At 45.5% G+C, this 12,568-nt stretch overlaps 1 protein-coding gene across 3 annotated transcripts in view; it reads right to left on the bottom strand.

The window, feature by feature from the left end:
* DNAAF8 (dynein axonemal assembly factor 8) overlaps positions 1-12,568 on the bottom strand; it is a 91,608-nt gene that overhangs the window by 40,380 nt on the left and 38,660 nt on the right. For all 3 annotated transcript variants that reach the window (XM_088656670.1, XM_060282780.2, XM_088656669.1), the window contains exons 12-16: positions 12,007-12,153; positions 6,358-6,552; positions 4,168-4,284; positions 2,055-2,199; positions 1,045-1,354 (exon numbers count right to left, since the gene is read on the bottom strand). In XM_088656670.1, coding sequence (XP_088512796.1) covers positions 1,045-1,354; positions 2,055-2,199; positions 4,168-4,284; positions 6,358-6,552; positions 12,007-12,153 — 914 coding nt within the window. The remainder of the gene's footprint in view (positions 1-1,044; positions 1,355-2,054; positions 2,200-4,167; positions 4,285-6,357; positions 6,553-12,006; positions 12,154-12,568) is intronic.

The following is a 12,568-nucleotide window of genomic DNA, read 5'->3' on the forward strand; positions in this document are numbered from 1 at the left end:
CAGATTCACACATTTTTTTTGGCCAGCTGAGGAGGGAAGCAGCAAGGTGAAATGTACAGAACATCAGAGCTGGTAATAGAAACCCATTTAGAAACCCAAACACACTGTTTGTGTCTTGGTCTTCCATCTCAAAACATATGGAATAGGAAAATCCCTCCCTCTCTCTCTCTCTCTTGTCCAAACAGCAGCTCAAAATTCTCAAAGAAAATTCTCTGGGCATGGGTGTTCAAAAGTACAAGCAAAATCCAATGGTCAGGGCTGAAATCTTTACAGTCAGTTCAAGTTAATGGTGTGATTTGGAGCATACTTTCCCTAGAATAAATTCCCACAACTTTTTTTAAAAGTGGGGGGTGGGGCATTTCTACAAATGTTCAGGGGCTGAGACTGGCTTCCTGGGGAAAGGGGGGGGTCAGCAATAGATTGCTTTAAAAAATACACAAATCCAAATCAGTTTTGCTGCTCCCAAAGCAAGAAGCAGCTGTGATCCTATCGATATCTGTGTCATCACAATTTTCCTGCTCAGTAACCCCCTTGGAAAGACATTACATGATGATGCAGTTATAGATGGGGGAGAAATCAGATTTGGTTTGCATTTCAATGAGAACCTACTTAATTCCACACCTCCTAAACCAATGCATGAAATGAAACATAGCTATCCTTCAACAGTCAACTAATCAAGAAGTGGACAGTTGGAGGCTGTGCTTAGCAACCAGGCAGAGTGGCATGATCTTCACTGAGGTCACACAAGCTCTGAATGGCTGTGTAATTCTGAGGGAGTTTTCCTCTGTATGTTTGGTTGAATGCCTCCCTGCTATGTTCAAGGACTGAACAAAAAAAGACAAAACCTCTCTGTTCCTTTCTCCTTAAACTGGACACTTTTTTTGCTCAGTATCCTCAGTGAAGTATTATCAGGACTTTTCTCTAAGATTCCCTTCCACTGATTATTCACTAAAAACTTCCTTCCATGGAGATCTTTCAGCTCAGTGGTACCCGCAAGCTACTCTCGCAGAATTCCAGCACCTCACACCCATCTGGGATTGTCACCTTAGTTTGCTGCGTTTGCCAACAGGATTTGGAACTCCACCATGAAGCGTCCCATCGCAGCTCACCCTCCCTCCAAACCAGAAGCACAGCTCCCTATGTACTCGGCTTTCCATGTGAGGGAGGTAGGCAAAGGGCTCGGCTCGGCTTGAACCATAGATTGCGCTGATCGAGCGGCAGTCCGTAACTCTGGCCAGCTGCGCATCAGAGGGGCCCATGATATCTTGCAGGATGCCATAGGCTCTCGGCCCTCTCAGGCTCAGTGCTAGCACAGAGGGCTCTTTCTCTTGGGTATAACAAGAAGGTGGTGTTACTGGGGAAGAGAAATAAGAGAGAGGTGAAGACACAAAATGGAACATAAGAACCTGTGAGTTAGATTCTCCATCCAACTAGCTCAGTACTGACTACAATGGCTGGCAGTGGTTCTCCAAGGTTTCAGGAAGGAATCTTTCCCACTTGGAGATGCTGGGGATTGAACCGGGCATCATCTATATGAAAAACAGATGCTTTACCTCTCTTCCCTCCCTCGTTGCTGCAGCCCAATATGTTTGCCATATTTTAATAATAATAATAATAATAATAATAATAATAATAATAATAATAATACCCCGCCCATCTGGCTGGGTTCCAACAAAATATTAAAATACAGAAATCCATCAAACATTAAAAGCTTCCCTAAACTTGAGATGCCTTCTAAAGGTCTGGTAATTGTTGTTCTCTTTGACCTCTGGTGGGAGGGCATTCCACAGGGTGGGTGCCACTACCGAAAAGGCCCTCTGCCTGGTTCCCTGTAACTTAGCGTCTCATAGCAAGGGAACCACCAGAAGGCCCTCGGCGCTGGAGCTCGGTGTCCGGGCAGAACGATGGGGGTGGAGACGCTCCTTCAATAACTGCCTGCCATTTACTATTTTATGACAGTGAGAATGTACCTGAAGTTTACTGATGGTGGTTCAATAACTGCCTACCATTGTTGTGCTGCAGTCCAAGTTGCCCAGACACTCCATGCCTCTCACCTGTGCTAGAGAGGAACATGTTCGGCTGTGGGTAGAGCAGGCGGAATCCACAGATATCCAAACCAGAGGCAAGAATCAGCTGGAGTGTGTGATGGACAGCCAGGGGGCTTCTGAGCAGGGTCTCAAACAGCAGCGCCATGGCAACCTGAGCAGGGAACAGAAAGCAGGAAGAAAACAGATAGGGCTCCAGACATTCACATGTTTAGGAGGAGGAGGGGGCATTTTAAAATTTACAATTAAGGGTTATTTTTCAGATTTCAGAGAGAGAGAGAGAGAGAGAGAGAGAGAGAGAGAGAGAGAGAGAGAGAGAGAGAGAGAATCCTCACAGATTTAACGCAACCTTTTTGAAAGGGATGAAGCCAAAAAACAAGGTCCCTCTCTGAAACCTTGGGGAGCCATGGCAGTCAGTACAGATCTACCTCTCCCCCAACTTTCTCTCTCCAGATGTTTTGGGCTACCAACTCCCACTGGGCCTATGCAGTAATGGCACACACTTTTTGGCTTTAGTTGTTTTTCTAAGTCCAGCCTTGGAAGAGATTAGGATTATCCTAAATCCCTTGCACTTTCATTGCTGGTCCCAAAGTATTCACTATTCCACCACCTGCTGAAATGAATTGCAGGTTTCATTGGCTAAAGACACCGTTAGGAATGTGATTCACTTGGAATTGTGTTTGATCTGATTTCAGACTTACCAATTTGGAAAAAGGCAAAACATATTCTATAGAAGTATGCGGGTCTAGCTCCTGAAAGAATAGCTGTTTTCTAGTGGTTGGGTTGACTAGAAGATCTGCATTCTTCCTATAACACTTTATTTTGAATTACCTCCAGGAACTAGCTTTGTTCTTATGCCAATAAACACCCAATGAATTCATCATTATCGGGCACTTGAAATGGAGTGTTACCAAATGCTCCTTCTGCGTAAAGGCATCTTGAGGTTTACTCCATTATAATAAACACAGTTATAAATCTACTAAAGTAATAAAAAGCCTTCTCCAGCTAGAAGAATAAAACCCACTCTGCTCTATCAAACTAATTACAGCTCCCCATATATTGATCTTTGCCGTCAACTGACTGATAAGAAACCACCCTGCAGTTAATTCCCCATCGCACAAAGGATGCTGATCCTATTTTTTAATAATAAAAAATAAAGCTGGAATCTGCAAATCATTTGCAAGGACATACTTGACCTTAGCACCTGCTTCTGCAACCCACAGGTTATTCTATCAAAACTTGTTTACGTAAGGCCTTATCCCAAGCCTCTGAAACTCTCTTCAGCCCTAGGTCCACCTGTATCAGTAATGGAGAATCTGTGGCCCTCCAGAAGTTTCTGGACTCCAACTCCCATCCCCCTCAGCCAACATAGCCTATGGACAGTGATGATGGATGTTGGAGTCCATTAACATTTAGAGGGCCATAGGTTCCCTGTCCCTGGTTTACATTATCTAGAGATCATCTCACAATTGTAACCAGTTCAAACTGTAGAAATCACCTGGACACTTGGGGTTTAAGAAGGTATGGATCTATCTGATCCACCTGTCCTGAACCACTGTGACATCCACCACTGAGATCAAGTGATAGCCCAAGCAAGATGGAGACCGATGGACCCAGGGCTCCTGAATAGACTGGAAACTAAGGTCAGGTCAGGACCCTGGACAAAGACCTGGCCTGGTAGAATAAAAGAAGTTTACACCTGGCACTGAAATGACCAGAAAGAAACTTTCAGGGGAGTCTCTCTGGGGAGGGCATTCCACAACAGTGGTGCCACCACACAGAAGGCCCTCAACTCCCTGGTCGTCAGATGCTTCACTTCACTTCATTTCACTTCACTTCACTTCACTTCACTTGGGCCTCTGAAGAAATGATCGTGGTGAAGGAATAATGTGAAATAATATATTCCTGGTTATTTCTTTATGGCAGGGGCGGGCAACCTTTCTCACAGGCAGTCTTCTGAGGGCCACCTGCTTTAGAAAGTTCTCATTTCCATACAGAATTGTCATGACCTTTGAATGCCCTAACACTGGCAGGAAGTAGGCCTGCGCAGTATGAATTAACTGGGCTTCCTGAAGAAGCAAGGAGGCAGATATTTTGGGGGTGGGAGTTGGTTCTTTTGTACCTCACTATCCGTGTCGCTGCCCTCCCTGATATCACTGCTGCTGGGGAAGTATTTTTCATCCGTCTCTACGGTCTGCCAGTAAAACCCAGCTGGCACCGCAAAGGCCTTCTCCAGCGCCTGAAATGCACAAAGGGAGAGCTGTTGTTTGTGAATTATCTTGATTCTTCAAAGGCAGGGACTGAAAATAAAGACAGTACAGTGAATGCCAAGGATTGAAATCAGAAGAGATGGCGCAGCAGAGGCATTAGTCACTGACACAACATTTCCTCTGCTGTTTCTGTGCCAGCCAGTCCGATGCTAGGGAGACCAAGCTAAATCCAGTGGCACCATTTGCCCTAATTGACACTTTGGGGCAAATAAACAACAGCAGGAAGAAATTCCAGCATGTTGCACCCAGAATCTCTACAGATTTGTGACTAAACTCAAGGGAGATAAACTAGCACTATGCATTGGGGATTAAAAGGCCAATTGCTGTTAAACTAATGGCCACAATGGCTCATCCAGACTGCTTTGTAAACTCACCCACCTTGGTAAATAAGATTGGGCTGTATCTAAGTCATATTCAGAGTATTCCTACAGAAATAGATGGATTTCAGTCTTCATTGATTTCAGTGGGTCTACTCAGAGAAGGGGAGACGTGTGTGCACCACCTTGATATGCAAAGGTGGAATATAAATAAATAAATTCCATGGAAATGGAAACTATATTCTTATGCACTCTATTAATTCCAGTGGCATTCACACATGAGAATTTAGGGACACAGGAAGCTGCCTTATAGCAGGCCAAACCATCTAGCTGAGTTCTGTGTCCACTAACTGGCAGCAGTTCTCTGGGGTTTCTAGGGACTGGATCAGGGACCTTCTGCATGCAAAGCAAATACTCTACCACTGAGCTATGGCTGTTCTCAAGGGATTGTGCCCCAGTAGACAGTTCCCCCTCCTTTTTATTGTTGTTGTGTGAGGCATAACTCATGGTATAGTCAGACGGGTACTAATCCTGTAAGCAACCTCAAGTGTAAAAGAAGAGAAGCCAGAAACAGATAAAAGTTTTCATCGGGGATAGGATTCCTGTGTAGAACATGGGTAGGCAAACTAAGGCCTGGGGGCCGGATCCGACCCAATTGCCTTCTAAATTCGGCCCATGGAGGGTCCGGGAATCAGCATGTTTTTACATGAGTAGAATGTGTCCTTTTATTTAAAATGCATCTCTGGGTGATTTGTGGGGGATAGGAATTTGTTTATTTCCTCCCCCCAAAAATATAGTCCAGCCCTGCACAAGGTCTGAGGGACAGTGGACCTGCCCCCTGCTGAAAAAGTTTGCTGACCCCTGCTGTAGAATAAGGAGCTTAAGAAAAGCAGGTCTTTCAGCACCCTGGACAGAGCTCAGGGAGCAGACAACCTGTTCGAATAGCTTCTCTTTCTCAACTCAGCCCTTTTATGTTTCTTCCCTGACTACACTTCTTGGGCCCTCTCACTGAGGAGCACGGAGGCTTAAAGGAACAGCCCTTTGGCCTGGAGCCTAGCCTAGCACTCCACCATCCTTCCATGCTTTCATGCTGGACACACTGCTTACATTAGCATGCCAGCTCTGTAGAATGAAAAGCTCTTGGAGATGGTTATGCCAGCCCCTAGGTGGACTGGGCTTCTGAGCTGCAGCGGGTGGGAGAAAGCTTGTGCACTCCGTCAGTCCACTCCCTCTTTGTTTAACCATGATTAAAAATATTGGCAGTGCTGCCATCGGTAGGATGGGGAAGAAGTTTGATTCAGTTCACATCTGATGCCATATCTTCCAAATTCTTAATTTCTGAAACAGTGCGAGAAGTGAAACACAGCCAGCCTTTGAAATTCACCACTATTCCAGATTTTGCAATGCAGTTCTCCAGCCAAGTAATATGTACAAAAATGCATATACTAGGAGATGGCACGCCTAAAAATCCAACGCATCTCAGCAGGGGAAATTGCTTTGCAAAAATGTGTGTATTGGACAAAATTGCATTAAAACATATTAGGGGAGAAATTGCACAAAAATCCAGATGAATTTTCATGAGGACTTTTTTTAAAATTGCAAATTGATGTGCAAATGTAGAAGACTAACTTAAAATTGGAAAAATGAGAAACGGAAATGGACAGATTTGCCCATCCCATGTCAGCATCAGTAAACAGGGGCAAAGGCAAAGCGTGGATACGTTACCATGGGGTCTGAGTTAAGGGTAGCAAAGTGGCTGAAGTGGATGGGAGGAATCTCAGGAAGGAAGGGGTATGACTGATTCTGCATGTGACTGTCCAGTTGTGCTTTCCACCAGATAACATCCAAGAGAGACGTTTGAGAGAGAAACATGGAGATCTGCTGATGGAACAGAGACATCCCCTGGAGGGAGTTCTTGGGCTGCAAAAAAGGAACACAAGATTAATGGCCTGGTCCTCTGGTAACAAACGAAATACCTAGAATGAGAAGCAAAGTGGAAATGGTATTCTGGGACATAAAGGTGATGGGGATTTTATTAGTATCTTAATACAGCTCAGCACTGCTTCCCATATTTTGTGCATTAGTACATAGCAAACTTGTTTGCAGTGGGTAGTATAGGAATCACAAACATTTATAATTGCCTAAATCAAAAAGATAATGCATAGTTCATAAACAGACTGTGAAACACATCATTCCTTAGATGTTAGCAGCAGAATTTTTGGTCTCCCCCCGCCCCAAACAGGGAAGGGCACTCAAGTGGATTATCATGGGCATGGACAGAAAACAAATCTCAAGGAAATCTGAAAAGCTAGTGCCAGTGTATATCAAGGATGCGGAAGTTGTGACCCATCTGCCATCAGCCTCAGCCAGTATGGCCAATGGAAAGGGATGATGGGAGTTGTAGTCCAACAATTTTTGGAGGGCCACAGGTTTCCCCATGCCTGGTGAAGACAATACAGAGCTACATGGACCAATGGCTTGACTCAGTATAATGCACCTCCTTATTTACATCAGCCATTTCTAGTTTTATCAGCCATTTATTTGGAACCATGAGGACTAGAATCTGTTTTTAGGGGAAGGCCAATAGCTTGGTGGCTGAACATCTGCTTTACACAGAGATTCTTGGCATCTTTGTGTTGGTCTGGGAATGCCCCTCCCCCATCTGAAACTCTGAAGAGCTGCTTCTAGTCAGTGAAAACAAGCCTGCACTAGATGGACCAGTGATTTAATTCAGGATAAGGCAGCTTCAAATGTTCCTCAAGACAGGGGCTTGCTCATGCTTGTTAGTTCTAGAAGGTTCTGAGGTGTTGTTCTGCAAGGGCACAGGACCCCCAACTGCACGTCCACACAGAGATGAAATGAGTAAGACTTTCTCCCTCACATCCTTCTCCTTATCTGAAAGAGCTAAATCTAGCTAAAAGCAGGTATATATTATTCGAATACTCTTCAAGGCTGTCCTGCAAGGACCTTGAACTCATCATCAGATGAAGCATTGTTAAACAACTCTTTCCTCCAACTCTTAAACAAAAAAAGCTCTCTGCCACATGAAGAGATCCATGAGGCAATGGTCCCCAAGGAGATAACTTGCCGAGATAAACATGTCAGGTTTTTTCCCCACAAGGTGTCTATTAAAGTGTTTTCAAAGGAGGTCACAGAGATGCTGCATGTCGCCACTGCCAAGGAAGGCTGGAGGGTTAAATCCAAGCAACAAAAGGACCCCCCAGGGAGGCTGCCAAAGGAGAAAGCAGCGCCCGGGTGTTTATTTGCTTTCTCTCTCTGCCGCAACTGACATTTCAGAAAGATTTGGTTTATGTGTTTCCCATCAGGCTTTCTCTCTCGACTGGTATGAATGTCAGCTGTACAAATGCCTCAAATAAGAACAGGAACAGCAGCATCCATTGCTGGCAGACGGAATTTTGAAGGCACCTTTGTAACAGAAGGAAAACACCAGATACAATGCTCATTGTAAAGCAACAGGGGACTCAGGCAGCAACAGGGGGCTCAGGGGGCTTGTTTTTTTTGTGGCACTGAGGCAGTTTGCACGCTGATGGAGCTACTGGGCATGGTATTTCCTATGCTGCAGTGCCACCGGTGGAGGTTGGCTGGTTAGGGCAAATGGGGCACAGTTTGACCAAGCTCAGTCTGCCCTCCGCCAACCATCACCTGCCTTAATTGCTCACAAGCAGTTTAAGGGGTGCCCCTGGCTGTCAGCTTCTCCTCCTCAGTTTCAGTGTTGACCCTTAGAGAACTCAGCAGGGAGAGGGAGGATGGGGACAAAACTAGAATGAGTTGGCTCTGTTTGTCCTTGGCTCTGGCTCCCCCTACTGTTGGGCTCCCTGACGTCCACCCTACCAGGCACAATGGGCACCACTGATTCCCACCCCCAGAATAACCAGAGAACGCACTGTGGTCTTGAGTAAGTGACCTGAGGAACTAGCAGGGGTTGGGCTGCCGCTACAGTCCTGTTCCTCCAGCAATGTGTCCCGCTCATTAGGCATGAAGACTGCCATTCCATCAGAGCACCAGCCTGCCTTTTACCATGTCTGATGCTTCCGGCGCTTTTGCTCCTCATTCCAAGGTGGTGGGACTGCTGTTTTGCAGCACAGCTGGACCCAGGTGGCCCAAGGAACCAGCAGAGTCCTCAGTTATACTGCTATAACTGTTGACAAGAACAGCCTGGCCGGATCAGGACAAAGACCCATCTAGTCCAGCTTCCTGTTCCCAAGGTCACTAATCAGATGCCTGAAGGACGTTCATAAGCAGAACCTGAGTGCAGTAGCACCCACTCCATTTGTGAATCCCAACAACTGATATTCTGATACATCTTGCCTCTGAAGCTAGAAGCAAAACACAGCCATCATGGCTAGCTGCCACTGATAAGCCTCTTCCTCCATGAAGTTGTCTAATCCAAGCCATTAAAGTGGATGACAGTCCCTGCCTCTTGTGAGAGAAAATTCTACAATTTACCTATGCATTGTGCAAAGATGTCCTTATTTTTGCTTGCTCTGGATCTTCCAACATTCAACTTTATTTGATGGCTCCTATTCTAGGACTATGGAAGCAGGAGAAAAACCTCTCTCTAGCTGCATTCTCCACACCACAGAATAATTTTATACACCTCTTTCATGTTCCCACTTACTAACTCCCCCCCCTCCCAGTTCCCTGCTTTCTTTGCCTGAGCAGCCCCTTGCTTTTCCCTGCCTAGAATCCTGGGAACCACAGTTTCCCCATACAGAGCTACAATTCTCAGCACCATTGACAAACCACAGTTCTCAGAATTCATTGGGGCAAAGCCATGCACATTGGATATGCCTTAAGCATATGGTGTGGATCTGCACCCTTATCATCTGAAAACTGCTGCTGTTTGGTGGGTGCTTCTGGGACCAGCTGCTCTGAGGACCCCACCCCCCCAACTTCCCTTCTCCCTGAAAGTTGCCTTTATTTGTTTATTGCAGTTTTTAATCAACATCAATCACTTTCCTCCAGGCAAAAGAGGAGGGGGAGCGGAGAGCACAGCAGCCACAGCTGTCACATTACGGGTTTTATGACACACTGCAGGAAATGTGGCCTTTACTGCTCTCTGGCAGCCAGGTCCTCAGCTGCAGATGATAAATGCTTGCCACAAGCCAGGGTGGGGAGGGGGTGAAGGGTTTTAAACACCACTGAAATATTAAGCACCAGATTGGACTAAACTGCTTAAGTCAGAAGTGTCAAAATATTAGTAGCTTCTGGTGATTCTCCTCGGATGATCAATACACACTGAAGCCTTAATCATTACCCTCTTTGCACTCTGTCTCCTGCACTTCTTTTTTTTAAAATCCCCAGCAATTAGAAGGTAAAGGGAGAAAGGGAGTGCAGGATTTTGAATTTGTGAATAGCCACGGTGACCTGCAGCTTTGAGGCAATGCTCTTTTACATAATCCTTGCGTCTGGCTTTTTTTTTTTTTTACTTTATTGTTATATACTCCCAGTTGGCAAGTCCTGCACACTCTTAATTTGTGGGTGAGTACAGCTTTCAGCATCCATGTGATTGTAACTGAGAAAGCATCAAAAGTTAGACATTGCATCTCTGCAAGCATCCTAGAACACCAAAAGTATTGTAAAATATTCCCAACTAAACTAGACCGATAGTGACATCAGACCTGTGTCTCGGTACCTGGGCTGGCAAACAGCTGGAAACTGCTAAGAAATAGGGTAGTTACAGGTAGGTAGCCGTGTTGGTCTGACGCAGTCAAAAAAAAATAAAAAAAATCCTTCCAGTAGCACCTTGGAGACCAACTAAGTTTGTCATACGTATGAGCTTTCGTGTGCATGCACACTTCTTCAGAAATAGGGTGTGATTTGTAGAAGAGAAGCTTAGCCCTCCCCCCACCGGTCACTTCCCCAAGAATCCAGAAGCTCAGCTGGGGGAAAAGAGGCTAAGATGAAAGGGTTTCAAATAGTGATAGGCTGAAGTATTCAGTTCAGCCAAATTTCATATATTCTTGGGAAGGGGCAGAGTGAAAACACCCCTCCCACAAACCATATTAGTCTTTGGTGGGCAAGTGAATTTAAATAATTTTCCTATTACCTCTAAATAGGAAGTGCTCAGGGTTTGTTGTTGTTTTTCCTTTTCTTTCTTTTCAAACAACAAGAACAAAAATCCTTGCCATCACTTCAGATGATTTATTGATAAGATTTCTTATCTGCCCTTCACCACAAGGCCCCGGGGCAGGTTACAACCATAACATCATACAATTATAAAAACAAGGGAGGGAATTCCAAACAAAACCAGAACAGTAAGAACTAAACAAATAGGCTGCTCCCAGACATTGCACGTTTCTTGGACATTAAAAAACGAAAACTAAAAACCCTCGTCCATCTCAAATACAAAGGGAAAGTGAAAATAAATTCATGCAAGTGCCCCTCCCAAAGATCATTACAATCTGGGGTGGTGGTGGTGTTATCACCCCTTTCTTCCCTGACAGCCCTACTTTAAACCCCCATCTCAGCCTCACCAGCCACCTAAAGCTGACATTCTGAATGCATGTTTGCCTTGTGGGGAAAAGCAGCTGCAGGGCATGAAGAAACATGCAGATAGGGAAGGGTTAAATATCCCATTCCTGCTACTTTTGCCAGTTTGGTGAAACCCCAATAATATTTGTAGCCCATGTGCTGATGGTGAGATGCCTTGGTGTTCTGCTGTGACCGGTCTACAAAAAGGCTTTTTACAAAGTCGTTTGTAATCATTCTGACTTAAGGCCCTCGGCTGAAGAATCTATGGAGGTGCCCTGTTGCTCATGCTATTATCAGTTTCTGTTTGTCCTGTTCCTATAGATCAGGGGTGGCCAACTCCCAAGAGGCTGCAATCTACTTTCTGAATTAAAATCTGGCAGTAAAATCTGGTGGGGGGGGGGTTTCAGCTCAAAGTTGTTGAGCTTTTTTAGGGAGGAGGAAAGGTAGAAAGCCCCATTTTTAGGGGTTCAGCTTTCAGCTAAAAGTAGCTGTTGAGCTTTTTTAAGAAGAGCCAAAGTCCTTGAGTTTCTGTGGGGGGAGCCAGTGATCTACCACAGACATCCAGTGAGCTACCAGTAGATCACGATCTACCTGTTGGACGTGCCTGCTATAGATATTTTCAGTTTCTGCAGCCTGTGGACATGAACAACATTCTTGGAGGTACCAGACCAGAGACACCACGGGGCCAGCAGCTCCCTCTCGATGCCAGCAGTCATGGGCCTGGTGGCCAGACTCCCTGGTTCAAGACCCCACTGGCGCTTTAGAGGGCCTCCTCTCTAAATTGAGGGAGGCACATTTATGGCATTGAACAAAGAACAGCGGCTCTTACTCAACAGTGGAACAGAAAGACTGAAAGACAGTTGCAGAGCTGCTGCTTACTTCATGCTTCCGACCGCTGTGGACTTCCGACTCGCTGACTGGCGTTAAACAAGCGTGGAGTGCCAGGGCATCCTTATACCAGGTCTGCTGCAACCCCAAGACTTGGAATGGTGCTTTGCTCTCTCCTCTGGCTCCCAGGCAGGGTACCTGTCATTGCATTTGAAAAGATGACTTGGATTAACTGATCAGGAGCCTAACTTGAGTTGGGTCAAAGTAGAGCAGGAACTCTGCAGAATGGCCTGGGAGTCTTTTGCTCTGGCTGGGGTCTGGCCAGTCATATTCCTCCCTGTAAAAGCCATGTTCTGCCATACATGGCTAGGGCAACCCAGCCGGATGGGCAGGGTGTAAATAATAAAATTATTATTACAGTGGAACCTCAGTTTATGAACACCTCGGCTTATGAATTTTCTCGGTTTACGGACGCCGCGGACCCATCTGGAACGGATTAATTCACTTTCCATTACTTTCAATGGGAAAGTTCGCTTTAGTTTATGAATGCTTCAGTTTATGAACAGACTTCCGGAACCAATTGTGTTCATAAACTGAGGTACCACTGTATAAT

Source organism: Zootoca vivipara, chromosome 13, assembly GCF_965207765.1.
Source record: "Zootoca vivipara chromosome 13, rZooViv2.hap1.1, whole genome shotgun sequence".
Classification (NCBI taxonomy): Eukaryota; Metazoa; Chordata; class Lepidosauria; order Squamata; family Lacertidae; genus Zootoca; species Zootoca vivipara.